At 40.8% G+C, this 18,233-nt stretch overlaps 2 protein-coding genes across 3 annotated transcripts in view; both read right to left on the bottom strand.

The window, feature by feature from the left end:
• The window catches only part of LOC137257898 (uncharacterized), a 34,320-nt gene extending 17,159 nt beyond the window's left edge, over positions 1-17,161 (bottom strand). The window contains exons 1-6 of one of the 2 annotated variants that reach the window (XM_067795401.1): positions 17,034-17,161; positions 10,702-10,809; positions 7,646-7,738; positions 5,108-5,234; positions 4,406-4,541; positions 1,213-1,267 (exon numbers count right to left, since the gene is read on the bottom strand). In XM_067795401.1, coding sequence (XP_067651502.1) covers positions 1,213-1,267; positions 4,406-4,541; positions 5,108-5,234; positions 7,646-7,738; positions 10,702-10,782 — 492 coding nt within the window. In that variant the 5' untranslated portion in view covers positions 10,783-10,809; positions 17,034-17,161. Of the gene's footprint in view, positions 1-1,212; positions 1,268-4,405; positions 4,542-5,107; positions 5,235-7,645; positions 7,739-10,701; positions 10,810-15,760; positions 15,958-17,033 lie in introns of those variants that run through there. The other variant, XM_067795400.1, reaches the window with a different exon arrangement.
• On the bottom strand, positions 5,975-7,091 carry LOC137258600 (uncharacterized). Its single transcript, XM_067796306.1, has 2 exons — positions 6,702-7,091; positions 5,975-6,280 (listed from the first exon to the last, which is right to left on the bottom strand). Exons 1-2 carry the CDS (start codon positions 7,089-7,091, stop codon positions 5,975-5,977), a joined length of 696 nt encoding a protein of 231 aa, XP_067652407.1.
• Positions 17,162-18,233: the final 1,072 nt, after the last annotated feature.

Genomic DNA, 18,233 nt, shown 5'->3' with positions numbered 1-18,233 from the left:
CGCCATTCCAGTCTGCCCCCTCGTAATCGAACTTTTTTGCATTATGTCACAATGTAACCGACGTCACGATGGATGTCAGCTGACATCGCCTCGTACAGCCTTCCACAGTAAACTGCTTCGTCGCATCCCGTTTCTTGGTTTGCAGTTGCACCACACAGCCAATATCACTGTGGAAACATTACGTTTATGTTTCCCGACGGATAAAATGTCTCATACTTCGACTCAAAACCTTACGGTAACGGTAATGGAGGCACGGTAATGTTGGCAATGTTTACATTTCCATAATGCAATCGTGGAATGTCGCTTGACTTGTCAGCTTCCTCTGAATGTACTGATCTAAACTTTCGTTGGTAGTAGAAATGAGGTTTAAGAGAATCACGGATGTAATTAAAATGATCTAGAGAAGATATTTAACCCGAACATAAACCATCATCAAACTGTTCATCATTTATTTTTCTAGTAACCTTTGTCTTAACGTCAAAAGAACAGCGCATCAGTTAACCCTGTGAGAGGATTCTTAATTTAGGTCACAGACATCGTCGTTTGTTTTGTGCCATTATAGATTATTAGATAATTAGGCTTAAAAGCTATTGAATACGGCATCTTAGAAAAGAAATACAGTTCGCTCTACCACCATGTATAGTGTAATAAAGCACTTTCGTGGTAGAGCGAACTTTATTTCTTAAATCTTGAAAAATTCTGTTTAAGACAACTTTGAATATACGCGCAGAACCCTTTCCACATCCATAGTGTACAATTGTGACTATGAAGACAATTGTTTCAACAGTATTACAACTGTATGGTGGTGATTGTAAACAAATTGAACCTGGACCACCCGATCCGGTGATTGTCACAATAAAATGACTATGAAACAGTGATGATACCAGATGAAACGGTGCCACGCCGGTTGCGCCAACATTTATTTATAGCCATTACAATGCAATTCCTGGTGTTTTACGTTGTTTGAGACTTCAGAACTGGGGCCTCAAATAAACGCATTTGGACGTTATTTTTTAAATGTTAAGGAATGCAGACTTACTCTCGTCACTACATGACAGGAATACCGCCGATGTGACGTAAAACCCAACTCAACCCACCTCAGCTCAACTGAGCTGAAGCCCCTCCTCACCCTCTCACCTCACCTCACCTCACCCTCTCACCTCACCTCACCTCACCTTCACACCAACCCCCAGTCTCGTGAGAAGTCCTCACCTCAGTGCCAGGCTTATAATAGGAAAACTCTCCTGGTGTGACCCTCAGCCGTCTCCTGCAACACAATCACTGGAGCCTGTCAAATACATCTTACAATTCCCGTTTCCTTACATACAGGCATACAGTCCTCAGCTCATCGAGATTGTATGTAGACCGCGTCCTACATTAGTCGATCTATCTAATATAAAGGTATCTGCAGGATAGAAGAAATAACAGGTTGAGAGGTATAAATTGTAGGTTGGAAGCCTTTGGCTTTAACGTCGTCTTTGTATGAGATCCAAACCACCAAACCGTGTTCGTGATGTTGTAATTATGCCCATTGAATAAAATAGGTGCAAGTGTAATTGTTTTTTATTTGTCTTTGATTCAATTACCTGGATACTCAAGATATGGATGATCAATGCGCTGTGAATAATATAGGTGCAAGTGTAATTGTTTTTTATTCGTCAGTTACCTAGATACTCAAGATATGGATGATAGTAGACTTTGTATTGATCGATATATGTAATATAAGGTCAGCTTCAGTCTCAAAGAAAGATAACTCATAGAGTGGCACGTTCAAGGTCAGAAATCTCCGAACCCTCTGCGTAAAGTCACAATTATGTCGATGAATATATTTCTTGGGTTATAAATAAATGGATAAATTGATCTTATGATTGAATATTGCTTTGGGAAGTATTTGTGTACGAATGTTGATTATATCAAAAGTACGAGTAATGATAGTACTCTGAGCACATGACCAGAAGAATGATTGGTGAATGAATGTTGTTTGGGGCCGAGGTAGGTGTCCTGTTCAGTGGAAATGGCATCTTCCATAGCACGCGAAAACACCCACTGTCCTGACTTGGATCACAGTCCCGAAGTATTTTTGGCAATAACAGAAAGTGACGATTGGCCGTGAATGATTAATGACGTCTCGACAAAGAAAAGATAGAAAGCCTCTGCTCGGCAGACAGTTCTGTCGGTAAGACACTAGAAATGGCTTCTAGACGATTGTTTGCACATATTTCACCGACGAACAAAAAGGATAAAATATGTCGCGTCTTACGTTAGAGACATGCTGGTGTATCTTGTTTCAATTATAGATGAGACTGATGTCTGTGGGTGTTGTGTGAGTGTCTTAAATGACCACAATTCCTAAAGAGTGCTGGAAGTGTGAAAATTTAAAGCGTTAAATTGAGAAAATGCCCCGTGTCTATTACATAAAACGTCCATGCGTATATACTACCCATCAAAGGTTTAGAGTCATTAGCGTCTATGTAGCCACTTACGTCAGTCAACTGTTCTTTACTAGATTTTGCCAAATATTCCATACTGTTTAAAGCTACTGTTTACTCATGAACTGGTGTATTGTAATGTATAGTAACGTTGAAAAGATTATTCTCACGAGTTCAATAAATGATGGAAATCAGTGAAATTGCAGAATTCTTAACAAAGCTTTCCACCAAAGCGATATTTGCACATGCTTTTCTGCAATGTGATGCATTATCCTCGAGCAGTTCATCTGCATAGGGCTTGCAGTTGGTTCCCCTAAGGTAGTGGTGAAATTCATCTTCACGCACGCACACACACACACATTCACGAGTAGTATATAACTATATGACCCTTTCTGTAATTATACATTTAACATTGTTAGTCCACATTGTCTACTCAGCACTCAGAACGTGCTTCTTTTGCCGATGTCACGCTTTCAAAATACCGAAACTAGTATCTCCATCTCTTAATAGTTTTACTTCTCAAATGGACAGTCTATAACAACAGTCCAAGACAAACCAATCCAAGTGTCTTTGTGTGGGTGCTGCTGCGGTGCTGGAAACCACAAAATGAAGTGAAAGTTTCGCTTGTTACGAGGGAGAGCAAGCGGAGGTTTGTAGAAGGTTATAATCAATCCTGCTTAAGCTCAGTTGGAAATTCATCTGATATTGCGCAGCTTGAAGGAAGCCGCTCTGATTGGAAGATTAAACGACTCGAGGAGATCCGACGTGCAGCGAAAACCTTCAGCAATCTAAACTTGTCACGGCTGTTGAAGTTTATGCCAGTGAAGGGTTTACATAATGGTGGGTTTGTTACTCGCGACCTCTTTGTGTGTGTATCAACATCTGCCTACACATCATTCACCAATTTAAGTATCACTATGGTTTTAACTCCGAGAAAAATGTTAAAATTATCTGAAGATATGAGTCTCAAGTGAGTAGTTGGAGGAGTGCCGTGTGGCCATGAGTAGGATTATGTCCACGTTCTGTTGTATAATGAGGATGGATAAGTGTTGTACTGGGAATACAACGGGTCTGTTATACAGTGGAGAGTTTTGGGATGGTCAGAAAGAAAATATTCATTTGGTAATGAATAATTCCATATATGAAATGTTAGTACAACTGTTATTTGCCTCCGTGATATTGTGGAGAGGTTCGACAGGAGTAATTTACTGCTACATCTCTTGGGTGAAAACAAATTGATTTTTGAAATGTCGGAAATATATTAAGGGAGGAACGTGTAAACGATACTGATTTTTTCGCAAACACATGATAATCACAGTGTTGCTAGTTTTTCCTTTTCCGAAATTTTCAATGTTTTTCGTTAAGTCTAGACATAATTAAGGTTTGATGTTTCTTATAAACGAACCATTACTTGCTATTATTTTAGAAAATGCGATATATTGCCTACCTAAAACAAGTTTCATATTGTTTATTGCCGCAGGCACCACTGTACCAGGAATATCACGGTTAGTAAGTAACAGTCGTAGGCAGAAATCCAGAATCTCAATTGGCCGTTCTCAAGTCTTACAACACACCCCAAAAAGCCTCATGCATGAAATAGGATAGCTGTGTCCTAGGATGTCGCTGTACAAAGCAAACTTAACGCTACGCCAGTCGTAAGTTATGGGAGTTACGATCACCGTAGCGCTAAAGTCGTTTTGTACATCGGTACCCAGGGTCTCCAACCATTAGTACGGTTAAACGTACCTCACATTCTTTAACATTGCGCTAAGGTTATCTTAGTGACTTACGATCACTTTAGTACTCTGTGAAAGGAGGTCCAAGGTGCCCTTGTACACCACAACCTAAGCGCTGAGACGTAAGTCTGTGTAAAGGGAGTTACGGTCACCTTAACGCTAAGATCGCTTTCTACAACGGGATCCAGGTTGTGGTTACATATGCAGTGTATGATAGAGTGGCATGAAATCAGGACTGACTTGTTCCATGTGGTGATGGTAGTGTTCCCCTTCTTCTCCAGGACAGCCTCCTTGATGACCTTATCAGCCAACATCGGCAGTGTTGGCAACACCGACACACGCCGACCGGAATCTTTGATCCCCGGAGTTGTCGCCCCTGAACGTTGACACATTTTTTCATCATCATGTTTAATGTGGTTAGACTGGACATTTTTTAAAATCATACGGTTGGCTTGTTTTTTACCGCCGCTCTCATCAATACTTCAATTGAGTCTGGACCAGACAATCCAGTGACTGACATTATGATCATCAGTCTATGCAAATTGGGATACAATGGCACGTGTCAAGCAAGTCAGCGAACCTGGCCACCAGATCCTGTTAGTCGCACTTAAGGCAAGCATGGGTTGTTGAAGACCAGACTAGCTTTTCTCGAAACATTCGTAGCCTTACGAACTTCTTAAGCCCATTCTCAACACATTGGCTACGATCAAAGTTACGAATTCTTAGTGCTACGAACGTTTCGAGAATAAGAGCCCTGTTTTAATCTGAATCTTCATGGGTTCCCTGAACAATCGCAGATGGTCCATGACGACTGAATCACAAATATATATATGGTTAATATTTGTTTGGTACAAACAAGGTCTTAAAATATGTTTGAAATGAGGAATGTTTATAAATATTCACTTATCTGTATGAGAGTAAGGTGTGATAGGTGGCACTTACCATCCTCCTCCTCGTCTTTGTCCAGAACGAGGCTGATGAGGCGACACAACGTGTACTTCTCCTCCACATTATCAGCATCGAATTCAAATTCACTGTCCTTGAATTTCAGAACTATGTGCAGACCTTCCTGTGGAAGACAAACAACAGAACATAGAGCTGTTACCAGACGTGCAAAGTTGGTGTACGTGCATCAACAACTGACGTCATTTTAACATACTTCCGATATGAAACTGTGCCTGACAAAGAGCGGCAGGTGTCTGTCTCTCCACACTTGAACCCAGGCTTTTGAAGCGAGCACTACTACCTCTAGGCACGCACTGTGTGATTTACAGTGATATGAACGAACTGTCAGTGTTTCTAGTAGCGGGTTACTACATCACCGATGACAACCTTTCTGTGAGTGTCTGTCGCGGGTATACTGAACCGTGTAGGTGCACGAACGAATATACCAGAGTGCTTCATCATGTCTGCGCAGTATTCGACAAGTTAGAAAGGCCGTTACAGTCCGTCTGATTCCATTTGAGACCGATGAATTGCTCACTGACACAAAATCTAATTATTGCAGCTGAAACAAATTTTGCACAGCCATATGAAATCGACAGACCAACTCTGATGATGTGTCTCATAATTTGGGACACCCGAATAAAGAGGTTGTTTAACAAACGATCCTCATTTTCTTGTCACCTTTCGCTATTTTGTACTGAGGAGGGGGGGGGGGGGGGGGGCTCTTGCTGGTAGAACAGCCAGGAATCCACACGCGTGTGTTGTGAAGATGGGCTCATCTCAAAAGCCGTTATCTGGTTACCACTTGAGATGTTCAATGGGAGTCACTTTCGGACGCTGTTGTCCGAATCGGTGTCGCTGTCGTCAGAGTCTACCATGATGACGACTGGCTTGATGGGGGCATGGTCTAGTCCAATAATGTCTTTCTATTTCCTTCTCAACTTTCTCAACGCACTTTTGCCATGTTTCCTGCGTGATGGTGTCTGTTGACTGTTGAACAATCGTCTGTACATCCCGAAGTTTGAATGTTACATTTTGCCTGCCAACATCCGATTTCACGATACCCCAAATGAGTTCTATTGGGTTTAAATCGCAATGATAGGATGGCGATCGCAAAACTGAATGACCATGTTCTGTAAGGTACTCATCAACAGGTGTGGTTTTATTTGACTTTATGATGTCATACAGAACAGGTTTGGTTGCTTTTTCTGGATACGATATTGCTTTGTTTTGCAACCATTCTATCATGTCCCCCTTCTTACTGTTAGATGTTGGGGCCTTTGTATTAGGTACTTGAACGCCATGATATGGAACGTTATTCATGACAATCAGACTTTTGGGGGGCAGTGCTGGTACCAGTTGATTTTGTACCCATTCTAAGAAAACGATCCCGTTCTTTTCGGTATGATAGTCTCGGTTGTCTTTGGGCGGTGGGGTAGCCTAGTCGTTAAAGTGTTCGTTCGTCACGCCGAAGACCCGGGTTCGCTTCCCCACATGAGTACAATGCGTGATGCCTATTTTCTGGTGTCCCCCGCCGTGATAATGCTGGGATAGTGCTAAAAGTGGCGTAAAACTAAACTCACTCACTCACTCGGTTGTCTTTAGATTTTGCCTTGAAGACTAGGGAGCAACCAGATAGGAATCCCCGACTCTTGCAAACAGTATGGAGCACAATCAGTCGCTCTCCCTTGGCAAGTGTTAATTTTCTGGCACAGGACTCTGAAGAGGAGCTTGCGAACCATTGTGTCCCTGTGGTATGGGAAGCATTTACCCATGTTTCGTCCAAATATACAGGCTCGTAACCCTCTGTACGTTTCTTTCGAATTGTGCCTAAGTACTGGTTTCTTAGTCGAACAATGTCAGACCTCTCGCACAGTGCACGTCTATTTTCTGAGCCTACTTTTTCGTAACGGAAACCAAATTTGTGAAGCAACTTCCATAACTGATATTTTGAAATGACCAAAGTATGATTTGTCTCCATATGCTTCTTCGGAATACGCAGAGAGACAAAGGTATTTTATTTATATAGAGACTTAATGGTGTTTCTAACCAGCTGTTGTTGAAATGAATCGACTTTCTCACATCGTGTCGGTTTTGAGACGGTGCCCTTAGTTGTGTCCGTGCAGGTTGAATCGGTACAGTTTTTCAAGATAGTTTTTAACTTCCCTTCCGTCATCCCAACAGCACGTGCAGTTCGTAAACGATACTTAGCCAAAGCATATTGAGGCCTACCCCTTTCACCTTCGCTTTTAAAAAATTAAATATTTTGCAAATAATTGACTTAGCGTCGTGTGATAATCTCATTGTTTCAGGAACTGAAATCACGAATGTCTGGTTTGCCGAGCAAATCACACGTGTCAATTTCACACGTGCACCTTGCCCACCTTGCTGTTCTACCAGCAAGAGACACGAGTTGGTCGGTCGATTTCATGTGGCTGTGTAAACTTTGGATTTGTTGCAGTCATTAGATTTTGTGTTAGTGAGCAACTCATCGGTCTCAAATGGAATCAAACGGACTGAATATGGTTACTTTACCTCGGAATCGAAGTGCTGAAGCTGTTCGAAGCTGTACGTTTTCTTTATGTGTCCTCTCTGTATGAGGTAGATGCTCTCTCCGGGAAAGTCCAGCTGCGGAAGAAACAGATAATATAAATTGAGAACTCCATCCCAGTATTTAGATATCAAATATACCGCTGTGTCGAACTTTCGGTTATATCGGAGCAAAATGTTTCTTCCCTGCATATTCTTTCCTTGTTTCACCACTTTGTGTTTTTATCGAACCTCTGAAACCTCGAGATGACCCCTAAGGTTCCGAACTTCGACACAGCGATGTTTGACTCTATGATAGCTGATTCTGTCCCGATTAAGGGGCACAACTCTGGTCAGGTGAGTAGACAACTAGGACAGCTGTATCCCTCATAAACAGATAAATCGGGACATTTCGTGACAAAAGTTGACTAGACTAACGTAAACTACTTTCGATATGGAGATGACAGTTCGACCTCTTCACCTTCAAATGTGACCTCAGAAAGATGACGTGTTATGGTGGACTACGGCAATTCACAATATTTAGATTTTTTTGTGCTTCAGTTGTTGGATCTGTTGAATATTTTTAATGCAATCACATATTTTAAAAAGCCTACACAAGATCTCCAGACGGGATCTGTATAGCACGTTCTTTAGAAACCCTGGGTTATCTTTCCACCAAAGAACACATTATTTCGAAGACACCTGGTAAAATACCAGCAAGTATAATATGTGGACTCTGTTGGTCCATAAGGACTGGCAACTAATATGGAATAGTTTAATAACTGACAGTAGCATCATTAACTATGTATACAAGACTGTGAACTTGCAATTTTATTTTTAGCGCTTTGCATTTTTTTCACTTTGGGCATATATTCATTGTTGTAGCCAAAATAATTGAATAAAGAACGATTTTGAACACCCCTAAACACAACTTGACCCAAGTTTATTTTTTGGGTTGTTTTTCTTTTCATTTCTAGGACACAAAGGTCTAGTGTTAAAAAACCCCAAACTTGTACAGTTTCAAATAACACAAGGAACACATACTATAAACATCAACAATACGTTTTCGACAGATGGCTAACACACTTAATCTAGTTATATGTCAAGTGAACACAGTCTAGTTCACATTCAAATGAAAACATTACACACTATCATTCGCAATGATTTCTACGTGTTTAAATCATTTAATAAAATATTCAGACTCTGTAGATAAAATATAGCCCTTGCCATACCGTGTCGCTAGACTTTAGGATAGGTATTTTATGTATATTTGTTTCATTATCATGTCCCCTACTGTTGAAGTGTTGCGCTGATGAAACCGATATGCAGACGCTACTATCAAACATCATTGGAAACAATGTATCGCTTGGTGTGCATCCATTATGCAGAAAGATTTAGTCGATGTGACCCTTGTCCTCGGCTCGTCAATCGGGGCGTTGTTACGTAACCTAATGGCTTGGCAAAAGACGGCTACAAAGTGTCCGTCCAGACATTCGCTCAGTGAATTTTGTTGTTTAAAGTAGGTCACAACAATATTCCAGTTTCGTGTCAGTAAATTAACGAGTCTAGATCCAACAAACCGGTGAGTGACCCGTATTTAGATATGACACCATCAACCCAGTCAGTAAGACTCGACCCCGTTACTCTCTCACTCTTCTTACTGTGAAATTTGTTTTCGTTGTATGGGCAAGAATTATTCTCCACACAATGTATTCATGTGGGGAATCGAATGCGGACCTTACGAGTGAACGCTTTAACCACTGCCTACCTCACCGCCCGTGCAGAACCTGAATGTGGTAAAATCCCACTGTGATTCCGCAGCGTAGTGAATATGACCAGTCTTCTTACATGCGAGTGAAGCGAGCAAAGGTTGGCAACGTACTTCCCTCGCTTCGGTTTCGAAAAAACATTTTTTCATGTCAAAATCATGTCAGATCGTTCTTCGCCTCCATTCCCCCTGCCAGTTTCCGGTTCAGCGCAGTGCAGTGCAGTGCAGTGCAGTGCAGTGCAGTGCAGTGCAGTGCAGTGTTATCAACGCCACTATAAATATTCCCCTCACCATATGTTGACGTCATACACGTAGGTAAAAGAGGAAGAATCTTCCCTGATACTTTACGTTTGTACATTGGATGGCGGTCAAAATGAGGGCACAAAAAGTCAGTGTGTTAATATGAAGACCGACTTTTAACACGGCTTAGAATATTAATCTCTTGATTCACAAAATTTACTCTTTCTTAAATGTGTTTCAACTCTTAACCTTATTACGTTCTCTGGTGCTGTTTAACGGTTTTGTTTTTTTTTCAGAGCAATTTCCGTCATTTCGAATTCAATCACAATGCGTCAGTTTCACAGGCCGACTGTGCTTGGGGCGGATTTCTTAATGCGAGCAGAAGGTAGACCGCCACAAGAGGTCATGAGGTACATGGAAATTAACCTTATATTGCAACATATTTAAAAAATATGATAAAATACAAAACTCTCTCTACACAGATTCAAGAGAAACAAACATACTTTTTTGACTGTCCTAATCATGACCCTCGGAAATGTACAGTACTAAAGATAATTGTAAACTGTCATTTGATGCCAGGAAGGACCACAATAAATGTATGAACATCTTATCAAACAAGGCATCAAATTGTTGTAAACTGGAACCTTGACCGAGACGTCGCTCGTACTATAATAGAGAAGCTGTTCGTCGATATAGTGTTAGCCTTCCTTACTGCTCCCTCTCAAAGAAATAATTTGATGCCATGCGAACTGTGGTTACTGAATCAGATCTATCTATCTATCTATCTATCTATCTATCTATCTATCTATCTATCTATCTATCTAGTCAAGAGAAGTATACATATCCGTTTGATGGTAAGTACAATGAACCCAATAGAAAATGGTTCTTCGACTAGGATGAATCTGATATCAGAATGGAAAGGAACCGGAAGGTCTAGCGACTTTTGGTTAAAATTATGTTTTGATACCATTTATAATTTCTTAGAAATCCAATTATCAAATGCACACTTTGTTTTGCATGGCAAAAGAATTTTTAAGACATTCTTTAGTCTCACCTGCAAGATTGCCCGTTTTCCATTTTTCTTGTAAATTCCAAAATTGTGTATTTTAACGTGTAGTTGGTCACAAGAGGCCATACTGTCATCTGCCGACCCGACAGAATCCTGAAACACAAGCACGCCAATCAGAGCATGTCATAACTTGTTTACATTCATCACATTGCTGGTAGGCTGGCTTCAACATCAATCCATCAATGTGATTTTTTCAGTGATTGATAAACACATTCCTCAAACCTCTAGTTCGTGATTAGTTGTTGGTATGATATGGTGTCGTGTACAGTGTCATGTTGGCTATTATTAGACTTTGTTGGTATGTACCGACATGATAAAATTAAGTTGAATCGAACTCCTGTCGTCTTTAGATATGATTGAAGACGAACATTCGCGTTTCTCGAAATACGGATATCTCGACATGTATTCAACTTCGGATTAATGATGTACCCCTGAAGATAGTTTTCTCAATGTATAGTAACAGGAAAAAAACACCTTTTTGAAGGTCAAGGTCTAGAGAAACCAATGCACGTGGAAACCGAAATCTTCCCTGGAACATCCAAGGAATCCTTCGTCAGACCTCAGTTAGGTCGCTGCCATTCAGTTGGAATAATGATGAGTGCGATAGAAGAAGAAGAAGAAGAAAAAGAAGAAGAGGAAAAGAGACTAGAACTAAGTGTTTATTCAATTTCTAAGCAGATAGTTCATCCTCGAACAAACATGCTCTCCTTCAAAAGACAAACATTCTTACCTTCAAACGATGCTTTATCTTAAAATTACGCAATATCGTGCTAAATATAGCGTCGATGACGTCACGGTCGTGTAAGGAACGGGAATAACATGTCTCGTAGTTCTTCTAGCCTTAGCCTCTCGATGACACTGTGTAAGGACTAGAGGTGTGTTTGTAGAGGTGTGTTTGCAACTGCAGGCTGCGTTGATCGCATTGAGCCTACACCACGTGTATGTAAACTACTCAAGAAAAAAAAAAGAAACGCATAGCTGTAAATTGTTATCAATTTATACCCTGAAGGTCCAGTAATACAGGGCAGTCATGGAGAAAGAAACTTCACAAATACGTCACAAATGACAAGTGTTCCAAGGTCAAGGTTGGCAGGGCAGTCAGTATCTTGTGTGGACACCATTAACATCAATGGTTGCTTGGCATCGGTGTGTCAAAATCTGGACTGGACCAGATTCCGAATAAAGAGCCTGGGAATGAGTTAAGCTATTCCCTCAAGGCCACGAACAGAGCAGGTAACGCAGACTGAGACTCACCAGCCTCCAAATGATCAATCGCATGACTTTAACACCAAATGTAAGGTTGTCAACTGTCGCAAGAGCACTGAAACCGCCCCACATTTATTGGAAATGATATACGGCATGTGCCTGTAAACGGAAACGCATGAAGTTCTTCCCGTTCACAATTTATTGCATTTAATGAGGAAAACCGATTTTGGAGCGTTTTGGCGAGTTGTCAGAGACAATGGATTCAAACTCGGAAATGTTTGCAGACAGCGTTCACCATAGATATACTGATTACATAGACACCAAAGATTCAAATTCGAAAAGTTACATGGAAAAATACTACCTATGCGTTTCTGTTTTTTTGAGTAGTTTGAGATAGCGCAGTATTGCCATCATTAATGTTATTAGAGGGTACCTCGAAGCTCCATATTCCACCAAAATGTCACGACTGCTGTTACTTTTGGAATTGGTTATATGCTCATTCTCTTCATTTCATGTAACACAAAGGGAACAGTTACTATTTATAGAGAATGTTGAATATGAATAAACGTGCTTCTTCCTTTTTGTTGCTGTGGTTTCCTGAACGACGTCAATATTTAGTGTTCCGTCAGGTGACAAATATATTGATTTGCTGATCTTTGTCTTTCCTTGTCCCTGTATGTAGTACAACTTGAGTAACAACCGGTTGGAAACATGACTAGGTTGACGCTCACAAAAACGATGTAGAGATTTGCTATGTTAATATTTTTGACATTGAAATAGAAGGATAGAAAGTAACACAAAACACGTTTCGCATCTGGTAAAGTGTGCTAACAATTTAATTTTGTCTGGGGCTCGCTGTACTTCACCGTTTAAGACGTAAATGTTATGTAATTGTTATATAATTGTCAACATCGAACTTCAAGGAATTCTGTAAACAAATGTTATATGTCCATATGTGGCGCGGGCACGAATAAGCTTAAGAAAAAAAAAAAAATCTACATATGTTTGTCATGCGGTGAGGATGACTAAGACGATAACGATGATGATGATGATGATGATGATGATGATGATGAATGATGATGATGATGATGATGACGACGACCCTGATGATCGGTGTACTGTCCGTGTTATCATTATCACTCATACCCATACCCCATTACCAGACAGGGCCCAACAAGTACCATATTTTAACGTCATTTGGTTTGACGTGTTCGGGGATCGAACCTTCTGCTCTACGGGCGAACGTTCTACCCACTACACCACGGATGCGGTGTGTAAGACGAACTGAAATTTTGATATTCGAAATCTTACCACGTCATGGTCTTAAATATACAAGCGCGTGGTTTACATGCTGGGTAAAATAGCTGTAGTGTAAGCCAGAATGGCGTTTGGTTCATATGCTGGGTAAAATGACTGTAGTGTGAACCAAAGTGTCCTAAGTGGAAAGCTGAATGGATCCTGTTGTATATAGTGAATAAATGGTTGTAGTGACAATGTGACAATGGCGCCTATTAAAGTATGTCTGAAGCTGAATTGAGTGTGAGGGAGTTCTATGTCGCTTTTAGCAATATTCCAGCAACATCACAGCGGGGGACACAAGAAATGGGCTGTACACGTTGTACCCATGTAAGGATTCGAACACGGGCCTTCGGCGTGACGAGCAAAGGCTTGACCCACTAGACCACCCCACCGCCCATCTTGTTTAAACCTCTCGACCTTCACACCGTACACTGTACTCTACCACCTGCAGTCAATCACAAGTGTTGACATATCTATACAGTGTACATGCATGCAACACGGGGAAGACTTATCAGTATCGTGCAGCTGGGTGTCGATAACGCTGACTGATGTCCGTTGCAGGTGTCAGCTCGGAGCCATTTATCAACGTCGGGAATATTTACGTGTACATGAATTCGACTGATTCAGTCTTGATCGACTTAACCTGGAAAACATGTCTGTGCTAACCATATGCAAATGACGGGAAAGAGCCATGGTAAACAAACCCATATTGGCAAATGACGTAATAATCGATGTAGTCTATGTTAAGTATCTCATGAGGGAAAAGAAACTCTGAAAATACTGTGTTGATCATACGCATTATTTGGTCACTGTATTGAGCATACGCATTATTTGGTCACTGTATTGAGCATACGCATTATTTGGTCAAAACGATTAAAACCACCGATAAAACGATGGCATTTATATGAAATGAAAATTGTCTAACGCTCTGTCTGTCAATAATTATGGTCCTAATAACAAAACAACAACAATGCATGATTTGTTATATTACAGAGACCGACAGAGAGACTGTCATACAGACTGTCATACAGACAGTCTGTATGTTTGGTTTGTTTGTTTAACGATGCGCTCAGTAATAATCCAGCTATAAGGCGGTATGTTGTAAATAAACGAGTTTAGACAGACAGTCCAGTGATCAACATCATGAGCATCGGTCTACGCAGTTAGGATACGATGACAAGTGTCATGCAGGTCAGCGAGCCTGACCACCCGATCCCGTTAGTCGCCTCTTACGACAGACATAGTTTGCTGAAGACCAATTCTAACCATCAAAACACGAATTGACTTTTGGGCAAAGATGCTAGTTAATGCACAGTTGCCGTTTGTCTTGCAGACCATGGCCCACATATATGTACTGTTCAAGTCTATAGTCGAAGTTTAGATCATTGCCAATTTCTGAAAATGCAGAAAGTCTGTCGGTTCCTTTTTCATATTTTCTAAAGATGTTAATTTCGGAAATGGGAAGTAAGTCATTGATGGGAGTGATGTTGGAATTATGTCTATGTACAATATAGATATTAAAACTTGTAGGCCGACAGTGTGCCTACCAGTATTTATCTCACCACCTACCTACCTGTCTGTCTACCACACACACTCATATCTACATATACACTCTCACTTTCTCTCTCAATCACTCCCAGGGGCGCACGCACGCAAGCATATACATACATGCACACACACACACACACAAACACACACACACACACACACACACACACACACACACACACACACATAGTCGATGTAAGTCCGTGACGCTACGATTTGCTCCCTCTGTAGGATCAGACTTCACGTTTGTCATGACTCCTTTGTTACTGGCCTACAGATGATATGGATGCTTTCCAGTCTGGTTGCTGCGTTAGTGTAAAAAGTCTCCTCGCATAACACAGTCCGACAACCCTTACACTATGTGGCTTCTGTTGTTCTTGTTGGTTCTGTATATCGTATAAGTTGAAGTTTAAAACTGACCCACTTTTCGCAGTCATGGGAAACTGGCGTGAGAGGTATAGGTTACTAAGCGTACTTTTGAATTTACATGTCTCATTTTTAGTGTTTAAGTGCAATAATGTTCAAGTAGCCCGCGATATATATGAAACAATTATGAAAATAACATAAGCATTATTTCGTATCAGATATTTCATTATATATAATCGCATCACATAGTATTACACGTTGTCTTGAAATTCAAAATTAAACCACTTTATAACACACGTCGTGGATACATGTACAAAATGTATCTCGAAATTAAATACCGAACCAGTACTGACATTATGTCACGACAACACGTCATATCAGAAACAATCTCCACACAGTCACAGTTATCATGGACATCCAAAATGGCCGACCAAGTCAACAACAAGCTAGCCAATATTGCCTGTAGGTTAAACTTTTCTTCTAAGCAGAAAAGGGACACAAACGTAGGATGTCTACCTGCGTCTTTGCCACACCTGCAGATAAACTGAAGTCAAAATCAAAACAACCACAATGAATATGAAAACAAACTGAGTAGACATAACTTCAGATATAAATTTAAACTTACATTGTCCATATTGTCCATTTTGTCCATATTGTCGTCCATCTAGAGTGTAACAGTCCACCTCCTACGACTCGGTGCATATAAGATACGTCAACGTTACCTCTGTGTGTGTGTGTGTTGCGGGGTTTTCCTCTGACACCCTTACGAGATTCTACCCGGAAGCTGTTTGTTAGTCCCAGTGTGGGTTCATAGTCTTGGCTCGTTGCTATATGAGAAGTAATATTCAAGTATCGATTAATTTTAAATCTGATCGTTCCTTCTCACAGATACGCGTTGGTACGATAATCTGTATACAGCTTATCGTGTTAATTATCAACGTAAATATACAATATTCAAGTCGGAGGTCGGCTGAATAAATTCATTTGTTCATTCACGTCATCTGTTTTCATTTAAAGTTCAATTCAATACTTACTGATTAGATGATTTGCATTCCAGGTAAACGATCCTCAAATCAGTTCATTGCAAGTTTCTTAACATGTTTGAAGATAAGAGTTTTACGTTCATTTCAATGAGGAAATTGAAATGTTTGTGATGCAAGTATACAGAAAAGGTACAAAGAAAATTAGATTAAGGGACCGTCCATAATTTATAGCTTGGTTGTTTGTGATGACGAATTTTTTTCTGGAGAAGCATGTACAATGTGATTGACACCTTAAACGTTCTGTACAAAGTAATTGAACCCCCTGCATTTCATGTACAAAATCAATGACAACTCAACCCCCAACCCCCAACCCCCTTCCCATCATTTTTAAGCATAATATCTGATTTTATGAACCAAACTGCTGACCTCCCCATCCCTAGTGCCTGTGTACAACACTGCTGACCTCCCCATCCCTAGTGCCTGTGTACAACACTGCTGACCTCCCCATCCCTAGTGCCTGTGTACAACACTGCTGACCTCCCCATCCCTAGTGCCTGTGTACAACACTGCTGACCCCAGAACGTGAATCATATCAGTCGGAGAGGAGGTTAAAATCCTCACAATCTAGATTCATAACATAATACATGTATGATACCTAATGAAGAAGATAAATGTTTTGATCAAATACACGACCCTGTATTTTCACTGAGTACGTCTAATAGGTTAGTAGGGTAGACGTAAATTTAAAAGCGTTCGCATGTCACGCTGAAGACCGGGGTTCAATTCTCCACATGGGTACAATGTGTGAAGCCTATTTCTGGTGTACCCCGTCGTGATATTGCTGGAAAATTGCTAAAAGCGGAGAAAAAAACCCAAAAAACACACTCACACCTGTAATGAGGCTACGTCACCTACCGTTATCAGTCAGTAAACACGAGCAATCCGGGTATTGTTCCTGCATGTGACTGCGCGGCTTCGATATGTGTTCAGGTCTTGCTGGAACATGTACTATGTCAAGGGTGTTGCACCGCCGATAAGATGATCTGTTCCTCTTTCGATTTGATTGATAGCTGACTTAGCAGTCACGTGGTATTAGAAGGTTGGAGTCTTACTTTATAATGTAACTCAACCAACCCGGAAGTAAATTCTCTAGCTGTCTTTGTGGGCATCCGAGGTGCGATTTACGGGGGCCTTAGGGGTAAAATTAGAGCTGTCACACTTGTGGCTTGGTTGTTTTTCGTTGTGGTTATGTGGTGGATTAGTTGCTTAAAATGTCTGACATTGGACGTGTATTGTAATCAGGTCATTGGTTGTTTCATAATGATTCGGTTGTCATTGGCTGCGTGGCATTGTGATGTAAAACAACATGCATTCATTCAGTCCGTGAAATTCATGTATACAAGTAATGTTGTATGTGTCGCCTAGAATTTTATGGTATTAATATTAATGATGTATATTAATTGTTCTATCAATCACCAATAACTGCTGTCTTATTTGGTTCCGACAGTTGCAGAGCTGAAATCCAGTTAACAGTTCAGGTTAGAACATGCCCTTCGCCCACAAACCTTAAATTGACTCATTCATAAGAACTTGGATTCAGGGTTAATTTAACATACTATTTTCGGAACATGATATGTGATTATAGTTCTAACAGTGATAATATGATAACAACTGGCCACTGATACAACGCTGAATGCAACCTCGAACACGCATACTCTTACCACATACGCCATATCGTTAACAGTCAAATCGTTAATAGACTTGTCCCACCGGGTAACCATTTTCTGCTGGGTGAACAGAGGCAATTTTGAACAGACCCACTTGCCTACGGTGAGACCACATGTGTTATGTAGAAGTTTTGGTTAAGGAATCCCTTAACAAAATCACGACTGAAACTTGGCAAAACTGTGTCAGCAAGGCAGCTACCGTCATTGAACAAGGTTACTGGTCTCGGGATGGCTTACAACAGGCAACTGTGGCACCACTTGTCATCCCTTTACCCCGTGACACTACGACAGACGAGGAACCGACGGGTCTCCGGGAATAGATCTTGAGATGGCTGGTCCCTTTCCGCATTTTCACGCCGCCGTGATAGATAACAACTTTTGCGTTTTC

The sequence above is a fragment of the Haliotis asinina genome, chromosome 12 (genome assembly GCF_037392515.1).
Source record: "Haliotis asinina isolate JCU_RB_2024 chromosome 12, JCU_Hal_asi_v2, whole genome shotgun sequence".
In the NCBI taxonomy this organism is placed as follows: Eukaryota; Metazoa; Mollusca; class Gastropoda; order Lepetellida; family Haliotidae; genus Haliotis; species Haliotis asinina.
The sequence above is the reverse complement of the archived record's forward strand: the minus strand, read 5'-3'. Positions and strand labels throughout refer to the sequence as shown.